The 26555-nt window shown below is 36.3% G+C and overlaps 2 protein-coding genes across 5 annotated transcripts; one reads left to right on the top strand and one right to left on the bottom strand.

The window, feature by feature from the left end:
- On the bottom strand, positions 1 to 22439 carry LOC127646739 (uncharacterized). Of its 3 annotated transcripts, none has more exons than XM_052130596.1 (4): positions 21689 to 22439; positions 17011 to 18748; positions 6221 to 6542; positions 1 to 1458 (listed from the first exon to the last, which is right to left on the bottom strand). In XM_052130596.1, the coding sequence occupies exons 2-4, from the start codon at positions 17444 to 17446 to the stop codon at positions 1122 to 1124; spliced, it is 1095 nt and encodes a 364-aa protein (XP_051986556.1). In that variant the 5' UTR covers positions 17447 to 18748; positions 21689 to 22439; the 3' UTR covers positions 1 to 1121. The 3 variants fall into 3 exon arrangements, with proteins under 3 accessions (XP_051986556.1, XP_051986555.1, XP_051986554.1); XM_052130595.1 differs by having other exon boundaries at positions 17011 to 18758; XM_052130594.1 differs by lacking the exons at positions 17011 to 18748; positions 21689 to 22439 and adding an exon at positions 7674 to 8216.
- LOC127646735 (phosphatidylinositol glycan anchor biosynthesis class U protein-like) lies at positions 8941 to 26555 on the top strand. 2 transcript variants are annotated; one of them, XM_052130588.1, is made up of 12 exons: positions 8941 to 9070; positions 10955 to 11019; positions 11123 to 11182; positions 11902 to 11964; positions 12864 to 12973; positions 13094 to 13194; positions 13886 to 13983; positions 16397 to 16551; positions 18598 to 18741; positions 19809 to 19933; positions 22307 to 22449; positions 23963 to 26555. In XM_052130588.1, exons 1-12 carry the CDS (start codon positions 8941 to 8943, stop codon positions 24074 to 24076), a joined length of 1308 nt encoding a protein of 435 aa, XP_051986548.1. In that variant the 3' UTR covers positions 24077 to 26555. The 2 variants fall into 2 exon arrangements, with proteins under 2 accessions (XP_051986548.1, XP_051986549.1); XM_052130589.1 differs by lacking the exon at positions 23963 to 26555 and adding an exon at positions 20759 to 20854 and having other exon boundaries at positions 22307 to 22445.

Consider the following 26555-nt stretch of genomic DNA (forward strand, 5'->3'; position numbering starts at 1 on the left):
TTAAGTTTATATTTGCATCCATTTAGCATAAAACATGTTTAAATATCCAAACATATTTTAAAACACTAACAGCAAAGGAAAGAAATAGCCAAAATGGTATAATACATAGTTTTAAAACAAGAACACTGAGCACAAGACAGGCAGGTCAATTTCAAACACAATTTCTTCCACTGAAAAATAATAGCAGGGGGAAATAGAAGGGAAAAAGTAACAATGAACTAAAAATAACTTTGATAGAAAAACATACTATAGCTGCAGCTATTAGAGCTATTCCAAATTTCCTTTGATTTAGCTTTTTTAATAATTTATTTGGATGAAAGGCTAATGTCTCAATGTTTTTGAAGGGCAATACAACATCTAGACTCTAGAGAACGTAGTGGCTTATAGTGTTCCCAACCCATTTTACTTCCATGTGGCATTGTCGAAGTGAAACTGAATCCTTAAAGTGAACAACAACAACAACAACCAATTTAGGAAGAGACTTAACTATTGATTGGATTATGAAAAGTAGCCATTGCATAATGGAGTCATGCCAGATTTTAATGTTATTTCAGTGTTTGTCCCCACAAAGATGGCACTGATAAATATTACCAGGAATGTTTGTTTAAAAAAAGTCAGCAGGGTCAAAATAATGACGCCCCAAATATCAATTGCCAGAAATAACTACGCCCTACCTGTACATGTCTTTTGGATATGTCACATATAGAACTTGTGACATTTGTGAAAATATGAAGTTACCACCATGCCAAGGAACCAAAACATTCCATTAAAGGAACATTACAGGTTCTTTACAAGTTGAGCTCAATGGAGGGCATTTGTGGCATAATGTTGATTAATTCAAGTGCTTTTATAAAAGTATACGCTTCACATGTCTGCATTTAAACCCTCCAAAAATTTACCCAATTCACTTCCATTGTAAATGCCTCACTTGAACTTCCATTTTTACTTTTTTAAAGAAAAGGAGGGACGGGTTCAAATAAATTTTAGAGAAAATCAACATTATGCTACAAATGCTTCTGATTGAGCTTAACATGTATTGAACCCGGAACATTCCTTTTAGTACACAAAGTAAAGAGCAGTTGCCCCTATGTTCTTCAAGGTCAAGTTTTGTACATTTAAATTCATGAAACCTGTTGAATTTGCCAAGCTTCTTTATGCTTCTGTGTCGGCTCCATGGCCATCTTTGCTTTCAGATGCTGTATCTTGAGTGAATAGTACTCTTCCTGTAGCTGCAACACTCGTTCTTGTCTGCGTAGCACCGACAGCTCCAGATCGGTCTTTTCTGCTGATTGTGTAGGTGGAGGTGAAAGAGTCACTGTGAGATTTGATTGGCTGTCATTCGCACAGTTCACAGGATGACTGTCGGAGATGAGTGGAATAGTGGCTGGAATGACATATTTCTCCTCCTCCTCTTCTTCTTCCTCCTGAGAGATTGCACTTTCAATTTCAGTTTCAGCTCTGTGAGAGGACAAAATAGTTACATTTGGAAAATGGTGATAAGCACACACAGCTTTACAGAGTTGTAAATAACCCAGTGGTAAACTATAGAGTGCAGCAGTCTGGTTCCTGAAGTAAAAATCCCATTCATTTTCTCCATAGGTGAATTAATTTTTAACCTACTGTGAGCTCTGAGGTTGTTTATCAATGGTAAATGCTTCTATTGAAGCCATCAGAACACATTATTTCAACTTCATTTTTAAAAAATCATGTTTAATAGCAGAAGAACTACACTACCTATGAATCCTGAGAAAAGTTCCACCAATTAAAAACTCACGGCCAACAAGCTGCGCCAAACAAGCTGTGCAGCGATCGCCCACTTCATGACAAACCGAGAATGATGCAATCAAGTCGGTCCCCCTACACTCAAAACTACCTGACTATTTGTACAAATCTGAATATTTTTTAATACAATTAAAATATATTGCTTTTCATTCCAATCTAATCAACAATTTAAAATCAATAGTTTTAGATTTTCCATCCTTTTATCTTTTTTAAATCATTAGCAATGCTTTATGGGATAGTAGTTCATGCCCTCATAAAACAAACTACACACTGCAAAATATACATTTTTTTACAGAGTATTTTTGTCTTGTTTTCCTATAAAAATAACTAAACATTCTTAAAGCAAGATACATTTACTTCAGAAGCAAAAATGGCAAAAGATATTTGTCTATTTATCAAAGAAATCTAACGAAATGTAGTAATGTATATGCTTATATGTTTATGCTATAACAAGAAAAGTTTATTTGCAAAAACTTGGATTCAAAAAACATTTAATTTGCCTATCCCATTGGCAAATAGTTTTTTTCTTGACTTAAGCATAAACTTCACCAAATTTTATTTAGATTTCTAGAATGGCGAGACTTGTTTGTACCGACAAAGTCTACGGTTACTCAGATAACTGCTCTGTACAATTGTGGCGAGAAGATTATAATCTCAGAATGCTATTCTGAGATGCTGGCTGGCCCTGTATTGGTGGCACGAGGGGGAACTACACAACATTAGGCAGGTGGTTTTAATGCTGTGGCTGATATGTGTGTGTGTGTGTATAGAGAGAGAGAGAGAGAGAGAGAGAGAGAGAGAGAGAGAGAGAAATGTTAGAAATATTGTTAGTCTTGCTTTACTGTTACCAGATGTCCCAGACACAGAGACTACAAGAGTACAAACTGAATGAAATCCCAGATGAAGTTTATTGTGCTACTCCAATCCCAATCAATAATTACCAGAAGAAAGATAGTAGTAAACAATACAGGACTTTTAATTATAAAGAAGCCCGAAATACACATGGGACCAATGAGATATATATATAGAACTGGATCACTGATGCAAGGTTAAACTGCCAGCAGGAGGTCAAGTCACCGGAAATGTTCAAGTGGCCATCTTAGTATGCCCAAACTGCCATACAGAATCAATGACTGACAGGCAAAAACATCTCCGTTTCACTGTCTCCGCCCTACGGATACGACAGTTGCATTTTGCCCTCTAGTGACAATCGTGTTTAATGTTTAATTAGCTTGATATGAATAATATTCGTCACGAGAGAGAAGATATAGATGGATCACGATATTAGATTATTCACCTGCCAGTACAGCAAAAATTGTCCACAAGTTGTAATGCAAGTAGGAAGCTGTATTATCTGCTTGTTTAGGGTGACTGTCCATCCTTATCCCTGAAAGGGACTTTAAAAAAGTCAGACTAGGTTTTCTAAATAGCCTTAAATGCCCAGGTTTTGCTTGTTTTCATCTTGAAGTGTTCTGTCATAAATACAAGTTACTTTGCCATTTAAATCTAGCGTATCAGTTTAATTTGAACCAACTATGCTTTGCGTGTCTCCCTTAATCTCAGCGCCCGATGTGCGTGTGATAGAGGGAGAGAGAGAGCACATGCTCTTATTCAAGTGTCTGAGAACAAGGCACTTTTTGATAGAAACATAAAAAATAAACTTTGAACAAACTTCAGTGCCACCAGGAGATGGTGCCAAGAACACTAGCAGCCAAAAGTTTGGATTTATGTTCTGTACAAATTTTGCAGTTTTGCAAGGAAATTGGTACTTTGATTCACCAAAGTGGCATTCAACTGATCACAAAGTATAGTCAGGACATTACTGATGTAAAAAAACAGCACCATCACTATTTGAAAAAAGTCATTTTTGATCAAAACTAGACAGGCCCCATTTCCAGCAGCCATCACTCCAACACCTTATCCTTGTGTAATCATGCTAAATTGCTAATTTTATTCTAGAAAACCACTTACCATTATATCAAACACATTTGAAAGCTGTTTGGTTCATTAAATTAAGTTTCATTAAAAAAAGAAACAGTTTTCTCTAGAAACTCATCAGTCAATCATTGTTTTGAGGAATGAAGGCAACTAAACAAGAGGATAGTACATCAGCGTTTGAGAAACAGACACCTCACATGTCCTCAGCTGACAGCTTCATTGAATTCTACCCACTCAACACCAGTTTCATGTACAACAGTATAGAGAAGACTCAGGGGGGCGGGCCTTATGGGAAGAATTACAAAGAAAAGCCACTTTTGAAATAGAAAAACAAAAAAAGAGGTTAGAGTGGGCAAAGAAACACAGATATTGGACAACAGATCAATGGAAAAGAGTGTTATGGATCTTAAACCCATTGAGCTTTTGTGGGATCAGCTAGACTGTAATGTGCGTGAGAAATGCCCGACAAGACAGCACATCTATGGCAAGTGCTACAGGAAGCGTGAGGTGAAATGTCACCTGAGTATCTGGACAAACTGACAGCTAGAATGCAAAGGATCTGCTAAACTGTCATTGCTGCATGTGGAGGATTTTTTGATTAGAACTCTTTGAAGTAGTTGAAGAAGTTGTGAACATTTTGTTCAAATTGTAATAGTAATTTTTCACATTAATAATGTCCTGACTATACATTGTGATAAGCTGAATGACACTTGGGTGAATAAAAGTACCATTTTCTATCCATAAGAGCAAAATCTGTACATTATTCCAAACTTTTGGCCTCAAGTGTATATTTAGAAATGTTTTGTTCATGAACGACTCTGTGCTTTATCAATGGTTTAATGACTCACTCAAAACACACAAAAGACGTTCATTCATTGACACCTACTGATTAAGGTGTGATTTAGAAAAAAATGGTCACTGAACAAATCAGCAAACAAATACTTTTTCTATTTGTTATTCTCAAGATTAAAATGGGATTTTCTATATTGAACGGATTCAAACGACTCTATTTGAACTCATATTTACTCCGCTTCGCGTCATGACCGCATTACCACCCCGGGTGTGCATTATTTTTCTAATAATTCAACGGCCCGTCGTCAATTATTCCTTACTTATACTACAGGGCTGTTGAATGCTTGATTCTGATTGGTTGAGAACGTTCTAAGGTGTGCAATTATTTTCAGGGAAACGCACGGCTAAAGTAGTTCCAGGCAGGTCTTGACCGCATTACAGTTCCACATCACTTCGCGTAGTCAACTGTAATAACGGAAAATAGGATACAATTCATAACAAGAAGTGACAGCGACAAATCCACTTCAACTTCAAGAGGATTTGTCACCAGACACAGCAGCCCAATACGTCGTTGGATGATTTGAATTCTGTCAGCCCAATGCGCTTGATCTGCCATTTTCGATGTCTGACTTCACCATCAATGGAAACGTGCAGTTTAATTTTAATAAATAAATTTGTTCGAATTAACGAATGAATTATAACGTATGAATTAATAAATAAATTAAATAATATGACGCACAAGATTTTCTGTCTCATTATTGCAACCTCTGTCTCTCTAATAACTACACTAATAACTGCATTAGTCTGCTGTCAGTGGCTCAAACCTCCGTTACTAACTCTAAAATGACGTTTTGGAATTAGCAATGGAGGCATGGGATTAGATGCGTAAGAAATTAGTTCTACATACAAGAGCGTTTTAATGACAAAAACTTGACAAACGTCTAGAATCACATCATCTGAACAATGTTTCGAGGTGTGGTAACTGTAGTATAAGCGGAATAATTGACGACGGGCCGTTTCATTATTAGAAAAATAATGCACACCCGGGGTGGTAATGCGGTCACTTCTTGTTATGAATTGTATCCTATTTTCCGTTATTACGGTTGACTACGCGAAGTGATATGGAACTGTAATGCGGTCAAGACATGCCTGGAACTACTTTAGCCGTGCGTTTCCCTGAAAATAATTGCACACCTAAGAACGTTCTCAACCAATCAGAATTAAGCATTCAACAGCCCTGTAGTATAAGTAATTAATTCAATAAGGAGTTAATGAATAAGAATCATCAAATAATGACCAAGCTAAATGTGACATGTATTGTAGTAAGTCTTTGGGTGTTTGGTATAACTTTAAATCTACAGAAGTTGTAAAGGTATTGATTCATGTCCTACATTTTCTGTTAATAAATGGAGCACACAAAAAAAAAAATCTTTTTTTTTTTTCTTTTGAAATCTTTTGCCATTAATTAGACTGTTAATATATGGTGTGTGTTTACTATAGAAAATGACAATATTCTGAGTGAATAAAAGGCAGCCTTTTGTGTTCCATAGAAGAAAGACATGCAATTTTGGAATGAGGGTGAGTAAATGAGAGAATTTTCCTTTTTAGGTGAATGTTTCCTTGAAAAATAAAGACTTATTGTTTGAGGTACAGTAAGGTCATGCTCATGCATCTTGTAAAAAGAAATCAGTGAAGAATAAGGTCATACCCTGGTGAGTGGTATGGTGCCAGGTAGCTAGTGCTTGGAAAAGAGGATCCTTGGTTGTAATGACCATGTTTATGGTAAGGTGGATGCGAAGACGGCAAGGATGGTCGGTGTATAAATTCCTTTAGTAGGTTTCCTTGGAACTCCATCATTTCCTTCCACATTGCCATCAGACTTTCTCTTTCCTCCTTCTGTTCTTCTCTGGCCTCCCTACGCAACAGTTCTTCATATTCTCTTTGTTCCGGGATGTGGAGAGGTTCTTGCTCTCTTATGAAGCCACCAATGTGACCTTTTTTCGCCTTCTTTCTTGGAGGTGGAGTGATAACTAAAATAAGAACACATAATAGTCAGTTATACACATTATCTTTAACTTGTGACCATAAGTCACTTATCACATGTTGTAACAAGCTGTTATAAAGTTACAAAGCTGTAAACAGATTTGCAAAGCATTAGTAAATAATTCGCCTAAAAGGGAGAACAGAAGAAAAAAAAAACGGTGAAGTGATATGTTGAAATTACTCGCTGACAATACAATGATAGCAACCGAGACACATATGTGCTGAAACTTTTTTTTACTCAAAATTCACTGAAGATATTTGAAAACAGAACCTGACACCTCTGTCAGTAGATTTTAGAAACAAATATATTTGTACACAAAACTGCATGACAAACCAAATCAATATTGTTATGACTGAGATGATGACAGAAATTGAACATGCAACATGAGTTCATGTGACAATAATGCAGCAAACTATTGTTTGAAAAGTTTAGTTTCACGTCCTATTTAACAAATAGAAGACAGAACACAGTGTATACTACGCAGCATATGCAGTTCGCTAGTATTCAATTTCGAAAATAGCCAATAGCATGAAACCATACTTCTTGCATTCTCTCTTCAGTATGCAGTGTGTACTAGTATGCACAGTTCACGTTAACGGAATGACCTAGTGCGAGTGCTAAATTAACATGGAAAATGCAACAAAAAGAAGTGTACTACGAGTACACCGGTGATGCACTTCTTCAACAGTCAAAACGTAGTCTGTAATGTTGGACACCTGGTGCACTCAGCCTCGATCCCGGCTTGCTGTATGTAGCGGAAGGGGCGGAGTTACCTGGCTGCAATGCTTGTCTAACGATGCAGAATGTAGCAACTAGCTAAACTTCGGTGAAGACAGCACCTTACAAATGTGAGTTGAATGCTTTAAAATCACCCCACACAGTGTGAATATGTAGGCCTACGTTGTTTGAGATATAAATGTTGTACTAGTGTTGGCTAACATGCTAAAGCTAGCAGCAACACATCGCATGCGTTTAAAACGTCACTTCCGTCAGCTGTTAAACTGCTAATGCTTCTGTGTACTAATGCACTTTAACATTCATACACTACATGGCTGAATGCATAGTGTGTCATTTGGAAGTGATACATACTATTTAAAAATAGTACGCAGTAACCCACCTTCTGTCATCCCATTGGTCTCCTCGTCATGACTGATCGATACTTCGATGTCAGTTGATCTATTGTCATACCTAACAACCTCAATGGACGTACTTTGAGGTTCTTCAAGTTTCACGCTAGTACGTAGTTCCGAAGTGTTTGTTGCGCGTTTGGTTCCCCAGATGGCTTTGCAAAGCTCGTAATAATTCCAATAAATTTTGCCATGGCTACTGTTTTTGTGATGGTCGTAAATTTTCAGAAATTTCTGCTTAAGCGTTTTCAGTTTGGTGGTTACCTGGCGTTTGGTTCTGTGTATTCCTTGTGCCCGAAGGATCCTCGATATTTCGCCATAAATAATAGAATCCCGAACCGTTCCGCTAATCCGCCGACAAAATTCTTCATCCGCTCGAATGTACAGGAGCGCTTTCGTTTCCGTTTCAGTCCAGTTTCTTTCTACAGCTATTTCTTCATGCATGTCGTCAGATAGAAAAGAAAGTGAATCTAAATAGAGGGTTTATATTGCCCCAAAACACCAAAAACTTGATATCGACCCCCCCGTGTCACATAGGCCTACATACGGCGTGGATTATCCTCGTCAGCTCCTTCAGAACATTGCGATTGGCTCAAACCAATGAAATAGAAATTGGAAAGAGCGGTGCAAAAGTAGTTATCACAAACATGGGATGTCTGTTGCATTATTTATTTAGGTATATCATTTATTGTATTTATAGTTTTAAAAATATTTTATATTTTATTCAGAGCCCCTTGACTGCAGCAATTGGGCTGTAATGCTGTTGACTGATAACATGCCTTATGAGAAACAAATAACTCTTCCCCAAGGGGGCGCACTCCGGCCTGAAAAGTCAATTCCGAAATAAAAACTTTTGACGTTTTATGTCATACTCGAGTCATTTGTACACAATATATGTTGCTTGTTTAAATTTATTCATGAAAAACAAATAATGCATCGGATAGAAATGGACATCCACTTTTGTAATCTCAAAAAAATTATAAAATAATATTTAACATCCTGATATCACAAACGACTGTGATTGGTCCATCACTTCCAAGCGCTGAGAAAAGTATTATTTACCACCTGACCACACATTTGGCTCAGACGCGTTCGCGTTTTAACGTTATTTAGCAACATTTTTTAATACGCATTTCTAAAAATTTGTGGAAATATATAACTTTACAATTTATTTCACTAAATAACATAACATGAATGTAACACTGAACTACATTTCCCAGAATGCGTCGCTTTGACCGCTTCTTCCTCGCGACAAAAATGGCGGCTCCTTTAACGCTACTTTTAATATTAGCTGTGACAATAAGAGCGGGTTTATTCCGATCCAGTTTGGCAGAATTAATTTCAGAGAGGGTTGAGGTTGTGTCGCCTCTGAATGCGTGGAAACGAGGTTTGTTGGTTTATTTTTCTGAATGGAATATCTGCGTGGTTTTGCTTAGTTTTTACATGGTAGCCCCATAGATGAGATGTCAAATAAAAGGCATGCTTCTAAGATATTGATGATGCAAAATGTTTTCATAATATATTCCATAGTTCATCGTTGTTAAGAACATTTTTGTTATAACTGGTCTCAATTATTTGAACAATTACTAAAGTTTTGTTCGGCTGATTTTGCCACCTGGATCTACACCCAACTTATAACTATGTCTGTACTTGTATTGCATTGTTTACATTTCAGTAAATTATTGCTCTTACAGCTTTTTTTTTTTTTTCATGATATGCACAATGCTGTATTTAAATAATTTAGCAAATACTGACAATCTGAACACTTGAAGTGATGTGATTTTGGGCGTTGATTCACACACCCTTACAGATCTGTCATCATTATTGGTTATATTGTTGACTTTAAAGGTGCATTTCACATTTGAGAAGTTTACATGGTTTTAGCATAAAGATATTAGGTAAAACATTGTGATGCAAATATAATGTAAAGTGTATGTTTTAGTGCACTGCCTGGCCAAAAAAATAAACAAATTGCCATTTGGATTTAAATAAGCACACACTTAATCTATGATTGGATCATTATTGCAGTGATTAATATGTTTCAGCTGGCAACAGTTCTTTTAACCTTAACTGATGCAGTGTGTAGCTTTTCATTTCTTAAGCAACCATGTATCCCGTGGTCATGGAAAAGATGTTACTGTGTTACTAAGGGGCAAATTATTGGCGAAGGAGAAACTATGGAGATTGCTGAAATCACTGGAATTGGGTTAAGAACTGTCCGATGCATTATTTAAACCTGGATAGGATAGTGGTGAACAGTCAGCTTCGTGGAAGAAATGTGGTCAGGAAAAAATCTTGAATGATTGTAGATCACTAAAACTATTGAAGTCACATCATAAAAATTCAACAGTAGAACTCACGGCTATGTTTAATAGTGAAAGTAAGACCATTTACACTTGCACAATGTGACAAGAATTTACAGGATTGGGACTAAACAGCTGTGTCCACAAAAAATCTACTTGTTAGTGAGGCTAATTGGAAAAAACAACTTCAATTGGCTAGGGAGCATAAAGATTGGACTGTGGAGCAATGGAAAAAGGTCATGTGGTCTGAGTCCATATTTACCCTATTCTAAAGCGATGGGCGCATCAGGGTAAGAAGGGAAGTGCATGAAGTGACGCACCCATCATGCATAGTGCCCACTGAACAAACCTTTGGAGGCAGTGTTATGATCTGTGGTTGCTTCAGTTGGTCAGGTCTAGGATCAGCAATGATATGTGGCAATAAAATTAAGTCAGCTGACTACCTGAATGTACTGAATGACCAGGTTATCCCATCAATGGATTTTTCTTCCTTGACAGTACAGGCACATTCCAGTTTGACAATGCTAAGATTCATTGGGTTTAAATTGTGAAAGACTGGTTCAGGGAACATGAGGAATCATTTTCACATTTGAATTGACCAAAACAGAGTACTGACCTTAACCCCATTGAAAGTCTTTGGGATGTGCTGGAGCAGGCTTTACGGAGTGGTTTGATCTCTGCCAAAAATTTACGCAACTCTGGATGGAATTAAATGTTTTCAGTGACACTGCATAAGGTTGTAGAAACAATGCCATGATGAATGCACGCCGTAATCAAAGCTAAAGGCCGTTTGACAAAATATTAAGAGTATGCAACTTTTTTTTGGCCAGGCTGTGTATATTGCAGGATATCATTGTCACTGCTTGATATGCCATGTTAAATACCCATTTACATTTCATATTACAGTAAAAACAAATCTTTAAATCTTTGCTCAAGCTGTTAAGTTCAACTTATTTGTTTTTTAACAGTTGTGGAGGGTCTTGCCTTGTTGGATCTGGGAGTGTCACCTTACTCGGGAGATGTGTTTCATGAAGTAAGTTCTTTAATTGGATTGCACATGTGTATTCATGTTTGATTGTGTTTTCAATTTCTATGCTGAAATGTCAGTGTTTAATTATCCTTTTAATCTCTTTCAGACACCCCTTATCATATACCTCTTTCATTTTACAGTTGATTATGCAGAGATTGTGTTCATTGTAAGTGTTTTTATTTTTTGTCCTTCCTGGATTATATTTCTAAACAATCTCAATGTATGGAGCAGGGGCTCATTCAGCTACATTGGTTCCAAAATATATTTGGAAATTTAAAATGATAATTCACCCAAAAATTTCAATTCTTTGATTTACTCAAGCTCATGTCATTCCAAACCTATATGACTTTTTTCTTCCGTTGTAAACAAAAGGAGGTTTTAGGCAAAATCAGTCACCCTTCACATTCATTGGGTCACCCTTCACATTCATTGCATAATTTTCCATACAATGAATTTTCATTTTTGTGTCCAAATATTTTGACGGGGCTCCTGAATGGCATGCTACCTTGGTTGCTTGCCATTCAATGCAGACTGTGGGCTGTCCCTTCGAATATGAGTAAAATGTTTAGATTTTCTAAATCCTAGAACAGATGTGCCTGCTCAGTTTAGAGCTAACATTATAGCAGTCCTTCACTGTGACAGTTGTTTGAGCAAATTCTGTACTAGGACAATGATTAATTCTAGTTTACTATAAATTTGGCATAGAATGAGTAAATTACTAAAGATGGAATGATCAAATGAGTTTGTGTGAGGATGAAGAAACTGAAGAGATTTAAGACTGAAGTTATGAGCTATGATTCAGACACTGAGTATTAGGGTGAATTTGTGTTTATGTGAAATTCACTACGTTACACGTCTAAACATATTAATGTAATATTTCACTAGATAGCAGATGGAATCACAGCGGTGGCTCTCTATCTGGCAATTCAGACTTATAACAAGAATGTGGTAAGTTCTAAAATTACTTATTTTTGTTCTTGATATTTAAGTTCTAGCAGTCCGATCCTTGTGCTTTATTATATGATTGTCATACATTTGTAGTTCCGTATGCACTCACGAAGCACTTTATTAGGAATGCTATGGTCCCAATAAAGTGTCCAACTGCAGAAGACCTCGTTGTAGCCTATCCGCCTCTAGGTGTGACGTGTTGTGCATTCTTCCTGTCAGCTCGAACCAGTCTGGCCATTCTCCGTTGACCTCTCTCATCAACAAGGCATTTCTGTCCGCAGAACTGCGACACTCTGGATGTTTTTTTTGTTTTTGACACATTCTAAGTAAACTAGAGAGTTGTGAATGAAAATCCCAGAAAATCAGCAGTTACAGAAATACTCAAACCAGCCCGTCTGGCACCAATAAACAAGCCACAGTCAATCACGGAGATCACATTTTTTTCCCCAGTTTGATGGATGATGTGAACATTAACTGAAGCTCCTGACACGTATCTGGATGATTTTATGCATTCCACTGCTAGCACACGATTGCACAAGATAATAATATGAATAGGTGTACAGATCTTCCTAATAAAGTGCTCAGTGAGTGTATATTTGATTTATACACTCTTTCTTTGGTCAAACAAAGCTGAACTGACATTAAAATGGTATTTACTTCACTTGCAAAAATGTTTCATGCTATAACCATGGTTGTTCGAACATAATACTATGGTATTCTTTGATGTACCCTTATGATCCATGTAAATACTATGGTACAGTATATGAATATTGTAAATTATGCAATACCATGGTATATGTCAAAGTACAATTGTATTATCATCTGATATCATCACTATCATGGTACTACCACCACAGTACCTATTGGTAACTTTAGTTTTTACTGTGCTTGGTTTGTAGTTTAGAAAACAGAAGTATGCCTTGGAATCAGACCGGTATCCACATGACTGTTTGGAGCTGCTACATTCTCCCAAGGAGATGCTCTACATCCCTCTCAAAGTTGCCATGTTGTAAGTTCTGACTTTTCTTCACAATAAGCCTTTGTTTGCACTCAAATTTGTATCCCCTTTCTTATTAATTTTAGCTTGCTAAGGCATTTTTCTCATGTGGCTAATTGTTTTTCCTTTCAGTTACCTGTTAAACCCCTTCACCATTCTGTCTTGTGTGGCAAAGTCAACTTGTGGACTAAACAATGCGATTATTGCGGTCTTCATTCTCTGTACATTTAAAGGTGAGCGTTCATTTGTCTAAACAACCTTAATTCCAATACACATACTTTGAGTATTTAAAGAGCATACTTTCTGGTAATAGGGAAAGTACATGCTTCTGGGTATGCAATGAGACAATATGCCAGTATGTGGACATAATACTACTGTTTTGATAAGCAATATTAGCCTAAAAAGCATGCATACTTAAAAAAAAAAAATACAAATCCATATGAAATCAGAATATCTTTGGCATAATCTACAAACTATTATTTAGGACACACACAACCTAATCTCACATACTATTTAGGATGTATGGTATGCAAATTGAGATGTAGCCCTGTACTTCATGTAATTATCCAATTAAAATCAGAAAGGGTAATGCTTTATAAAGCATCTCAGTGTAGGTATGCTGCTTTAAGGGGTGGTCACACTATGCTTATGCGTTTGAATGGGAATTAATGTAGCGAGAAGTGTTGTGTGACCGCCCCTTTAGGGTCACACCACTCTAGTTTTAAAATGACAAAGATCATATCCAAAAAATGACAATCATATTTAGGGTGAGTATATTTAAAAACACAAAACCTTGATCCAAGAAACTATAAAAAATGAAGAGCTAGCTGGGCTTATCCATAGTTTATAGATTAGAACATGGCATTATACTTGCAGATGATACATAATTTACTGTATGTGATTGTTGTTGTTTTATTTTTTCAGGTAGTGCCTTGTTGAGTGGGATATTCTTGGCCTTAGCCACATATCAGTCTATCTATCCTCTGACGCTGTTTGCTCCTGCACTGCTGTTCCTCCTACAAGTAAGAGAGTCTGACATAATTTCAGAAATGTTCTGTAAATGTAAAAGCACTGGAGCAGTCAGACATCCGACTTTCGATCAACTTGCAATTACTTCAGTGTGAAGCATCTTTTGACGTCATTTCAGAGTTAATAGCGCCTAATGTATTTCTGCAGGGTACAACTCTACTCTGCTCGCTTTTTTCTAGGGTTTTCCACTGTGGATAGTACATGATACTTTTTTTTTAGTTCCACCTCGGATGAGGTTCCAAGCGAGCTGAGCCGATACTAAATGTGGTCAAAATCCTGCAGATCACAGATTGGTCAGGGAGAATAGTCACTGGATTTCCAACACGTGACATCAACCCACTAGTTTTAAAGTTAGTAACACCGATAGCAGTATCATTTGTTCATGTGACTTTCGAATTGTGAAAAAAAAATGGTTGTGTGCAAAACCACGCCGTGGTCATTAAACGAGGTGCAGATGGTCCACTCGTTAGCGATGAGCAAAACGAAAAAGTCTCTCAGAAAGTGTCTCGGCTGTTGGCCGCACAAGGCTACCACTGGACCTACCAACAGTGTAGGGAAAAGTAAAAAAAAAACTTAAGTGACTTCAGAACCATCAAGGAAAAGTGGAAGTGGTTTGACCAAATGGACGCTATCAAACGGTGAGCAATGGGAGGGAGAGTGCCCTGGACTCAGCCCGTACATTTTGTTACGTGAACTCTAAATTAGTTGACCAGATACTGGAAGCTTGCTTCTAAAACAACCAGACCAATTTAACTGTTACACTTGTGTAAAATCACCATGCAACAACTGCTTTATGCAGCACAATGAGCTAGTAGCTAACAGCTAGCGGTCGTGTTATTGTTTTTGTCAGTGTGTCATGTTTAAGATGATGTCATGGCAGTAGAGGTGGCGCAAATATGACGATCAGCCTATAATCACACCCACGTTGAGGGGTACTAAACTGCAGTGGAAATGCAAGCTCAAAAGTAAAGCAAGAAGAGTTGAGGCGAGTTGAACCGTTACGTGCAGTGGAAAAGTGCCATAATAACTTTTTTTTTTTTTGGTCGACTGTTTTTAAATTAACCACAACTAATTAATGTTCATGACTTATGTTTTTACCAAAATTGGCATAAGAACACGCAACTTTCTGACTGGAACGCTTTGAGGTCGAGGGATCTCTGACTTCGTCTTGAAGTTGGCATAATCAAGCACCTGATCTAAGGCTGTAGCAACTAATTGAATAAAGGAACATTCTGGGTTGAATACAAGTTAAGCTCAATCAACCGCATTTGTGGCATAATGTTGATTACCACAACATTATGCTACATTAATTTTGACTTGCACATCTTTTTCTAAATAAATAAAAGCTCAAATCTGGGTCAAAAATACTCACCTTTTCAAAAGTATAGCCACAAGATGTAAACAATGTGCGTGTTTACATGATTTTAGTGATAAAATGGCTTCCAAACCTTTTCTGTGTAAAGTTATATCCAATTTTACAACTTTGTGGTCATGTCAACAAACCCTAAAATAACTGTAAAAATTATTATTTAAACCAGGGACTAAAAACGGTTCAAGAAAATCGAATGACATTTTTAGCAGAACGTAAACGATAATTTTTTCATTAAACTATAGGCCAAAGGGTTTATAACTGTATATATTTGGAACTACACCTCTTAATGTTGCCTGAAAATATGTATTTTTTATGCTTTGAACCTGAAGAAAACTGCTGCATCACACATTTCTTTGCCTAATTGCCCATTGTGGATGTCGCATTCTTTTTAACACCTTTTGTACAGTACTGTTATTATTATTAGTACTAATTGCTACATATGCATGCACGATTAATCCACAATTAAACTATTTTGATTGGGGTTGTCTTTAAGATTATACGTTTTAACTGTTAATTAACTGTATGCTTACGATTTCTATTGTGATAAATTGCAGGAATGTTATTAACCACTCTTATTTTTTTCTAACCATTTGGAAAGGAGGCTGCAGGACTTTAACAAACTTTACAGCTGAAATGAAACATGAGTTTTAAAAGAATAAATAAAGTGCTTTTATAAAATTAGAAGCTTCACCTTTCTGCCTTTAAACGCTCCAAAAATTGGCCCCATTTACTTCCATTGTAGGTGCTTCACTGTAACTCAAATTTATTAAAAAAAATATAATGTTTTGTTTTTTTTTTAAGAAAAGGAGGGATGTCAATTTTTTTTCGGTGTGGTAATCAACATCATGCCACAAATGCTTTGGATTGAGTTTAACTTGTATTGAACCTGGAATATTCCTGTTAAGTCGATTAAAAAAACGCACAACATGATGCTGGGCGGATTCTAACTCCTGTCTGGGAGCAATATAACTGTGTTGCCATTGTGTGCACTACCACTCTCTGCCTAGGACTGACCCATTTTCTCTTTCGTTTAGAGGTTATATATCCCAGTAAACCTGAGGAGGACTAGTTTCTGGTTTTTCACCACACAGTATGCCTTCATATATGTGGGCAGTCTGCTGGTGATCACTGGCCTCTCATTCTTTCTCCTTGGCTCCTGGGATTTTATTCCTTCTGTCTATGGATTCATGTCAGTCAACAGTAATATGGCACTTTATCACATTACTACATATTTCTCTCATTAAGAATTTTGATGAGTTTTATCTGTTTCTATCATAGGGTTCCCACCCCTGCTGAACAAAAACAATGTTTAAAACTAGACTAGCTATGTTTTGTTTTCAGCAGGGACTCTGATCTAAAACATTTATTTGCCTTTTCTGGTATATGCAGCATATCTGATTCACACATGATACTGTTTTTAGTCTTTAGTCTTGCTAACATTCACACATCAGCTACAAAATGTTGTTGAACTCTGTGCTGTCATTTACCGGAAATGACCTTTAAACGGCTGCGACGGAAATGTAGGCTTTTAGTTTGAAAACATGGCGGGTATAAACAAACGAGAGGTTTTGAGGACAACTCGCAGTCCGTTCACAGGTTATAACTGTTTCACGTTTATTATGTTGTCAAATTGAAAAAGTTGACCCACCTTCTGTCACATAATCAGTCTTCTCGACGTCACAGGTCGGTGTCTCGATGTCAGTCGACGTACTTTCATCCCGCCCATCCTCAAATGAGCTAGTTTGGGGCTCTTCGGGATTCAGGCTACTATTTAGAGCCTCGGGATTTGAAGGGCGGTTGGTACCCCAGATAGACTGGCAAAGCTCAAAATAGGCCCAGGGAAGTCTTTCGTTGCCGCTTTTTTTCTGAAGTTCGCATATTTTCAGATATTTTATCCGAAGCGTTTTTAGTTTGCTTATCACCTGGCTTTTGGTCCTGTGTATACCTCGTTCTCGAAGGAGGCTAGTTATTTTATCATAAATAACGGAGTCACTTACTGTTCCTGTGATCTGTCGACAAATGTTTTCATTTGTTCGGATGAAGAGAAGCGCTTTAGTTTCACGATCTGTCCAATTTGACGACATTTTTGGGACTCCCGATTCACACGCTTCGAACGGCGCAGAGTTGTTGCGTCATCTCTGTCAGCACTCTGTGATTGGTCCAAACTAGACTTCTTTAGAATGACTACTTATTCTTTGAAATCGCCTTCGCTGATTCACCGTTATTTCTAAACGGGTCGTGTTACACATGGCCTCTAAACAGAAAACTAATATTAATTTGCCGGAAAAGGCTTTATGTGTGACAGCGCCAAATTGCTTAACTTCAGTTAAATATGATTGAATTAAAGAGCTTTATTGGCATGATTATTTTTACATACAATATTGCCAAAGCATTAATAAGCAAGCCCCTTTCACACATGCAACCAGGTAAATTACAGGGAAATCGTTGGGTTGCCTTTACTGGTAGATGTACCATATGTGCTGTTTACACCATCAATGTGGATATGTAGCTATAGATAATGATACAACTTTTCATTGAAGGAAATTGCCAGATCAAAGTTAACCAGTATTTTCAGAAGGGTCGTGTTCACACATGACCTCTAACCTGAAAATTTGCTGTAAATTTTCTGAAAATGGATCAGAGCGAAAGAGGCTCTTAAAAAGAATAATAATGAAAGGCAATTTATTTATATGGCACATTTAATACACAATGGCAATTCAAAGTGGTTTACATATACATCTTAAAGAAAATACAAGATACGTAAAAACAATTACAAACATGAAATAAAAATAACATGTCATAAAATAATATTATTAATATGAATAAGAAGAAAAAGAATATTAAATTGTTAACTCCATCCAGAACTGTTATTAACCTTCCCTGATTAAATGTTGAACAGTAATAAACAACAATTAGAATATAATTAAAATAAGGTGCCAGGTAATGAAAATAAAATAATAAGAAGACTATAATAACAATATACACTATACAGTTTAAAATAAAATAATCTTTCAAATTGCTCTTTGCAAGCCAGTCTCTGTGAAATGAATTTAAAAATACTTTTACCACAAACTACTGTGAAGTCATAGGAAACCAAAGGTCACAAAGTGTGGGAACCCTGAAGGTAAAGCAGGTTAAATGGGATAGTATATTTGTGCCCTGGACCTAACTTATTTTTACACTTATTCGGAAGATAATTTCATTGTTTCGTTTATTTTATGTGTGTTTTGTACAGTCTCTCGGTTCCAGATCTCACTCCTAACATCGGACTCTTCTGGTATTTCTTCGCTGAGATGTTTGAGCACTTCCGTCTCTTCTTCATCTGTGTCTTCCAGATTAATGTCTTTTTCTACACCATCCCTCTATCCATCAAACTCAAGTAGGTCCTGCAAATAGCTGAACATATGAGCAATAGCATGTCTTTAGCAGAGGACCTCCATTAAGCATTTATAAGGCTCTCATGGATAAGAACTGAGAGTGAAGCTAAATTTCTACAGCTAAGATTATAGCTTCATGATAATATATATTTTTGAATATATACATATGATTTTCTCTCCAACATGGTTTAGACACTAATATGTAATATGCATGTGCCTAGTAGTTTGCAGAACATAAGAAATTAGATGGGCATCCAAGTGTTGAGAAAGCAGCTTTAAGTTCACTGTGTGTGTGTGTGTGTGTGTCTCACAAAAGCGAGTACACCCCTCACATTTTTGTAAATAATTGATTATATCTTTTCATGTGACAACACTGAAGAAATTATACTTTGCTACAATGTAAAGTAGTGAGTGTACAGCTTGTATAACAGTGTAAATTTGCTGTCCCCTCAAAATAACTGAACACACAGCCATTAATGTCTAAACCGCTGGCAACAAAAGTGAGTACACCCCTAAGTGAAAATGTGAAGCTCTGGTGAACTCCATGCCCAAGAGGGTTAAAGCAGTGCTGGAAAATAAAATTGGCCACACAAAACAGACACTTTGGGCCCAATTTGGACATTTACACTTAGGGGTTTACTCAATTTTGTTGCCAGCGGTTTAGACATTAATGGCTGTGTGTTGAGTTATTTTGAGGGGACAGCAAATTTACACTGTTATACAAGCTGTACACTCACTACTTTACATTGTAGCAAAGTGTCATTTCTTCAGTGTTGTCACATGAAAAGATATAATCAATTATTTACAAAAATGTGAGGAGTGTACTCCCTTTTTGTGACTGTGTATATATATATATGTATATATATATATATATATATATATATATATATATATATATATATATATGTGCACACTATACACTCCATTTTGGATTGATGCTATAAAAAACATTTGCTACTTTGTAATCACTTTTAAATATATCCTGTGTAATAATATAAAAGCTCTTCTAAATTGTTTATTCTTTATAGGCACTAATTCATACTTGTAATGATTTCATTTATTTAAACAGGGAGCATCCAGTGTTCCTAATCTTCATGCAGATTGCCATTATCTCCATCTTTAAATCTTACCCCACCGTGGGAGATGTTGCTCTCTACATGGCGTTTCTGCCTGTCTGGAGTCACCTCTACAGATGTAAGATTTTTTCCTTTTCATTTTTCTGCTTTTTTTAAATAATATTGTGAAAGTGCTACTCAAATAAATGAACAGAAAAAAGAAAAAAATTGCGGTTACAGTAAGAGACTTACAGTAGAATTGAATGGGGCCAGTCCATTAATATTAAAATACACACTGTTTCAAAAGTATTGACAAGATGTATACATTATATGTATAATATTATACATGTTAAAATGATTTTTGTATTAAAAATTGCTTACTAACCCAGTAATCCCAGATTTTGGATACTTTACACAGATACATTTAGTAAGTGATTTTATCAACATAAAATCATGTTAACACACAGAATGTTCATACCTTGTGGCTATACTTTTGAAACTGTGTATACTGGCGTTTATGGACTGGGCCCATCCACTCCAATTGTTAGTGCCTTACTGTAACCCACTTATTTATATGTATATAATACATTTATATATATACATGAGGGGTAAGCTGATAAATTTGGGTGGTAATCAACATTATGCCTTTTATAACATTGCTTAAAGCCATACATTTTTATTATAAGACATTAATTTAACTAATACTAAAATAAGAAAGTCGGTCTGTATAAGAAAACTAACGCCCGTTTCACACATACTCCGTGTACGGTACAGGAGCAGCACGCGCTACAGTGCTTTCACATATGCTGCGTTTGCAGTGCGCTACTGATCCACAGTTTCTGTGTGCCACAAAATCAAAAATGTGTAATTTTGATTTTAAATCCAAACGTTAACTTTGACATTAAGACATTGAAACAGTATGAAAATTAATTTTAATCATTGTGATTCTTTGTTTTACATGTAGTTCGAGTTGTTGGCAGAAGAAAAGCTATCGCGCTATATCTGTTGCTAAGAAGGAGAAGAATGAGACGCATTTGGGTTCACTCTGTCTTATTTTAGGGTAAAAATAAATCATATATGATGGCATTTTGCAACTTTTGGGACTATAATCATACTTTTTTGTTTTTCTTGACCCTGTAGAACACATAGAACACATCTAGTAACTGTAGAACACATTAACTGAAATTATGCGTATATGACGAAATTATTACAGTTTCTTCTGTGCGGAAACGATCGTTGCACTGCTGTATACGCACCGCAACTGGAACGGATCAACGGACTGCATCCGCGTGCAGTGTAAAAGCTCTAACCTGTTAACATGGCTACGGAAAAACGCACTGTTTTACAATTACAGCATAATTTATCCATGTATAATTTATGGCAATATTGCTTGGGTAAGAACTTGGTCTTCCAATTTGCAGACATTTCTAATCCTTTAATTTAATCTCCAGCAAGTACAGAGGTTCATTACTTTGGAATAAATAGCCCTGATGAACTATACTTTTCTGTAAATTTTGTACACATTGACACTCTTTGAATCTCTGTTGCTTTCCTTTAAATCTCATATCTATTCTTTTTACATTTGATCTAATATGTTGTAAATGTATGTCCTTCTCTTTGATTTTTTTTTTTTGATGTTTGTTTGGTTTTTGTTTTCCCTTTAAAACTTTACATCTTTCTCTATTTTTCTTTCTAGCTTTATTACCTACCTAAGATACTTTAAACGTATGTCATTGAAAAGGTTAGGTATGAATATCAGCCCATTAGGGTTAATAGTGGTTGACCGATATGGGTTTTCAATGGCCGATATAAATGGCAATACACATAATACAATTTAACAACAGTAAATCAGATGTACACAATTTCTAAAGTGATTTCTATTGTATTTTATTACCAAAAGTTGTTGAGCAGGGGATGGTGGTTCTGCACTGTTTCGCAGCTGGCCCACCGGGAAAAGTCCTGGTTCTTCCTATGGCCAAAATATCCAGATAATGTCTGAATAATTCTCTCCTTTACATAACTTTTCTATAGTGTATTCTTCCTTTATTATTTAATCCTCATGGTGCTAAATTAACTAAACTGAGAAGAGCTCGGTTATAGCTTTTATATAGTAACGTGTTTCATGTAGGTTGCACAACAAAAGTTCAAGTTAATTTTTTATACCAAAAATAGTGATTCATCTTGAGGCCCACATGGAATCTAGATTTTCACATTTTCTATGCTGATTTTGAGTGAAAATCTGTTTCAACTGAATTTAAGTTGTTGAAATTTGTTAAACTGAGCTTTTTAGTAGCTGAAAGCATTTTCCAATTAGACAAAAAAATCTAACAAACTAAAATGAAAGTAGTTTGAATGAAATGAAATTTGCAGCACTTTCTGTTGACTGAGATTAGGTAGCTTATGTTTTATAAAATAAATTGGATCTTTCAGTGTGTGTTTTCTCATAAAAGATATTGAAACAATATCTTTGCAATGAAACATTTCTTTCTTTCTCTCTCTCTTTGTATCTCAGTCTTAAGAAACATCTTTCTAGTGTCATGTGTGCTGTTGGTGTGCTCTGCACTCTTCCCTGTGCTCTGGCATCTCTGGATCTATGCTGGCAGTGCCAACTCCAACTTCTACTACGCCATAACTTTGCTCTTCAATGTTGGACAGGTAAAGCAAACCATCTTGAAAAAACGTTTTATATAAACTATGTTGGAAAGACTGCTGGCACAGTATCTGTTTTGCTTTGTCTTGTGGTCAGTAATGTGGGGTGGCTGTGGCTCAGGTGGTAGGTTGGCGGTTCGATTCCTGGCCTACATGATTCCACATGCCAAAGTGTGTGTGCGTGTGTGAATGAGACACTGTGTAAAGCGCTTTGTAGAACCGCTAAGATTAAAATAGCGCTATATACGTGCAGACCATTTACCATTCAATATAGAGTTCTTCTCAGGTTCTTATTGGAGTCAGTTTCTAAGCTCAATAGACTCTTAACAAAAGCTTACAGCACTTCCGGCCATGTCTCTCACTTATTTATAGAGGCATATCCTTTCCTGGTAGAGGTAATGCATAAGACGGGGTGTTAGGTTCTATTTTGCTAGAAAAATAGAGTAGACAGGCCGAGGAGGAAGATGTTCAAATAAATAAAAAAACGAGGTTTACTGGAAAGATATCGGAAACAATAAAACATGCCATTAACCTCCTAGCTTTTGATGTTTGGAAGGATTAGGGAAAGACGTTTTTACAGCTGTCAAATTGTGACTGGAAATATCCATGTCAGAGCAAGGTTTCATTATTCATTAACTTGTATTTGTTTCAGCTATACAGCCCCATATTAAGTTCAGCACGACTGCTGTTAGAACACGTCATCTGAGGTGGTCGTGATGCTCCAGTTCTGGGAACATATCCTGTCTTTTATTGTAGAGACTCTTTTTTTTTTTTTTTTTATACGATTATCTGACTCTGACATTAAGCCTGGAATATTAGTCTTCTTTGTAAATGCATTACTAAAAATGTTAACTTGTGTTTCTTTTCAACACCTAATCCTAAAAGCGATATCTGCTGTTAATATAAAAAAAAATGTATGTATATTTATGTGTTTATATAACACACACATATATATATATAATACAATTTAATACGAGTATTCCCCCCTTTTCTTTCGGAAAAGGACAGGAGGAGGGGCTTCTATGACTTGGTTCATAGTAAAGTACAACCAATAGCTGGAATCAAGTAGACTTACCAGGTAGTCCAACTTTCCCGCTCACTTTCCTCCAAGCGATGTCTTTTTTCGTCCAGTCTCTGTTGTGTCATACAATTCCCAGTGCCCACACACTTCATCCATTTTTCCAGATTTCTTCTGCTACTACGTCAGTACATCAGTGAAATACAGACCATCTGTAGACTATCTGCGATGACGTGTCATGCGAATCTCTCACTCGAGTTAAAATTTCAACTTGGCGAATGAAGCAATTTCGTGTCTTTGCACAGACTTTGTATGTAATCGTGCTGTGCGAAACACTCGCTTCGCATTGTATGTGAACGCACAATTAGACATATGGTATGTGTCACAATTTAGACTCATAATAAAACTAAACTTACATTTAGTCTAGTATTTAGTGGGTGCTGTGGAAATTCACAGTAAAGTTTATAGATTAAATGAAATAATATGTCTGCACCTCCACAGATCCTACTGGTGTCTGACTATTTCTACGCCTACCTGCGTCGAGAGCATCACCTGACTCACGGCCTCTACCTTAAGAAGAAAGACGGCACTGAGGCCACACATGTGTTAAAGTGACCTTCGGTCACTGGACTGAGAAACCTCACCGGCTGCCTCAAACTCATAATTTCTCTCCTTTTATTTTGCTTTTTTTATTTTCACATTTTCTTTCTTTATTTTTCTTTACCCTTTATTCACTTTCGACTCCATTTGCTTCCAATATCTTGTTCTGACTTTTTTCAAAACCAACTTTTTTCTTTTGCACATTTGAGAGCTTTACCTCATCTTTGGATGTGGACACCCCCTCTTGGACCAAAGCAGTTTTGTTAAGGACTTTATTTGAAGTAGAGGGCTGACTAAATCTATGTGTGTGAATAAAGAACTCTACTAAATCTATGTTTCCATGAATGAGGGAATTAAAAGGACAGAGGTCGGCAGAAAGTTTATGCTAAGTTATAATTTTAGTTATTGTTATTTAAATTTAGTTTATTGTGTTGTTCTTTGAAAGTATAAATTTTCTTTTTTTATATTTAACTTATTTTGGATTTTGGTTGGACATGCAGCTTGAAGTCATGGTCAGCAGAGGGTGTAATATGAATGTAAAATGACAATACTAACATGGACTGCAAAAGGCTCATACTGCATATGAGCTGTACCATGCAGTGGAAAAGCCCCATTGGGACTACCTGACATGGAGCGCTGGATATGAATGAAGGAGCATCTTAAAAGATAACCCACTGAATAGGTGGATTTCAAGAAAATGTCCAGGTCAAATTTCACCTCAAAATAACTTTTTTGGGGGGGGGGGAATTCAAAATGACAAATTGCATTCTAGTCATTGTAAAGCAGTTCGATGGAAAGGTGGAGGCGATAACTGGCTAGTCAATATAAATAATATTTTAATAATAAACTTAAAAGACAAACACACACATGACGGACATGTCTGTAAACAATCCCTCCCAATCTCGCCCTTTATCCCTCAAGGAGGCTTAATTAGCCTGATAAGGGACCGGGTGTGTATAATCACGACCCAACCCCGCCCTGTCACAATCATTTAATCACCATTGAGAATAATGGGAATAAATAAATAATAGTCCCTTAAAAAGTGAAACATAAAGAGGATTACGTAAATAAGAATTTTGGGGGGGAATTGTCATGACAATATAATGTTACAATGTAAAAACTCTTAATGGTACTAAAAAAAGGTATACTATACAATTTCGAATATTTTTGGAGTGAAATGTAACCTGGAGATTTACCCAAATACGGTTCTCGCTTAGACTCATCCACTGTAAAATTATTTGTTTTTGTTTTGCTTTTCGCCTGCCTAACAATTATGAAGTATGTCTGATGAATGTGGGTTGCTTACATTTTTTTATTTGGTGCTTTTGTGTTCTTTGTTCTTTTCTTTAATTCTTACAAAATGAGGGATTAACATGCACTGACTTTTTATTTATTTTAACATTGGCACACTTTTGAATTAAGTTTACTGTTCTGTTTTATTTATGGTCTGATTGGAAAGTAGCCACCTAGTTACTTTGGTAAGGAAGAATGGCAAACTCCCAGCAAACTTTTGACCGAACTCCACAACACAATGTGACGACAGTTATTTTCAAAACCTTGAGTGATTCTACCAATTACACCGTTTTACGATAGTCCCTCTTATGGTCAGCCCTACCTAGATGGAATTTTCCATTACCTGTATCACTACCAGACTTTTCCTTTTCTCATATAATCCGCCCTTTGGCCAAGGAGGAAGAGTTTAACATCCGGATGTCTGTTCAAGATATTGAGGTCACCTGTTCCAAAGTTTAGTGTGTTAAAGTTATCATTTTAATCACAGAAGATGTAGATACCCAAGGTTTACCAACAAATGCTCTATGTTTTGATATTTGTATTGTATATTACTTTAGCCCTATAAGATGGAAGAATTTAAATTGAAAAGCCTATATTCTCTTTACAAACAACAGCTGAACCATCATCAGTATTTGTCTGTGCACTGAACAGGAAACCATTTTGGCTAATACAGCATATAGACTAAAGCTATTGACCTTGATAATATCACTATAAATATAGAGCGGAAACATGTGCTCTTCAACCAGAAATATTGTGAACTTGGATATTAATGTGTGACTACTGAGATTATGCCTTTGCTTTGACTTTTTATGTGTTTCATATTAGTCCTCATTGTGGCCTTTCATCATTCTTTTGGATTTTTTTGTAAAAAAAAAAAAAAAGTGTTGCACGGATTGAAGTTGAAAAATGTGAAACTCTTAGTACCAGATAGGAAACATTAGTATGCATGATTAAGGGCTAATCTCCTGCTCACATATGGAACTGCAGGGGAATTTTGTTAAGTTCCTTTGAAACATTATGTGTCCAGGAATTTTTTGAGTAACTAATGACACCAGTTTGAAAATGTGGACACTCAAGTATTATTCATTACTTGACCTCTGATGTACATTACTCTAGATCTAATTTTGGACTGAGGGGGGAGTTTAGGCCATTTATGATGTCATGACACTAATTTAAAACGATTTGTGTATTATGTGTTGAT

Source organism: Xyrauchen texanus, chromosome 7 (assembly GCF_025860055.1).
Source record: "Xyrauchen texanus isolate HMW12.3.18 chromosome 7, RBS_HiC_50CHRs, whole genome shotgun sequence".
Classification (NCBI taxonomy): Eukaryota; Metazoa; Chordata; class Actinopteri; order Cypriniformes; family Catostomidae; genus Xyrauchen; species Xyrauchen texanus.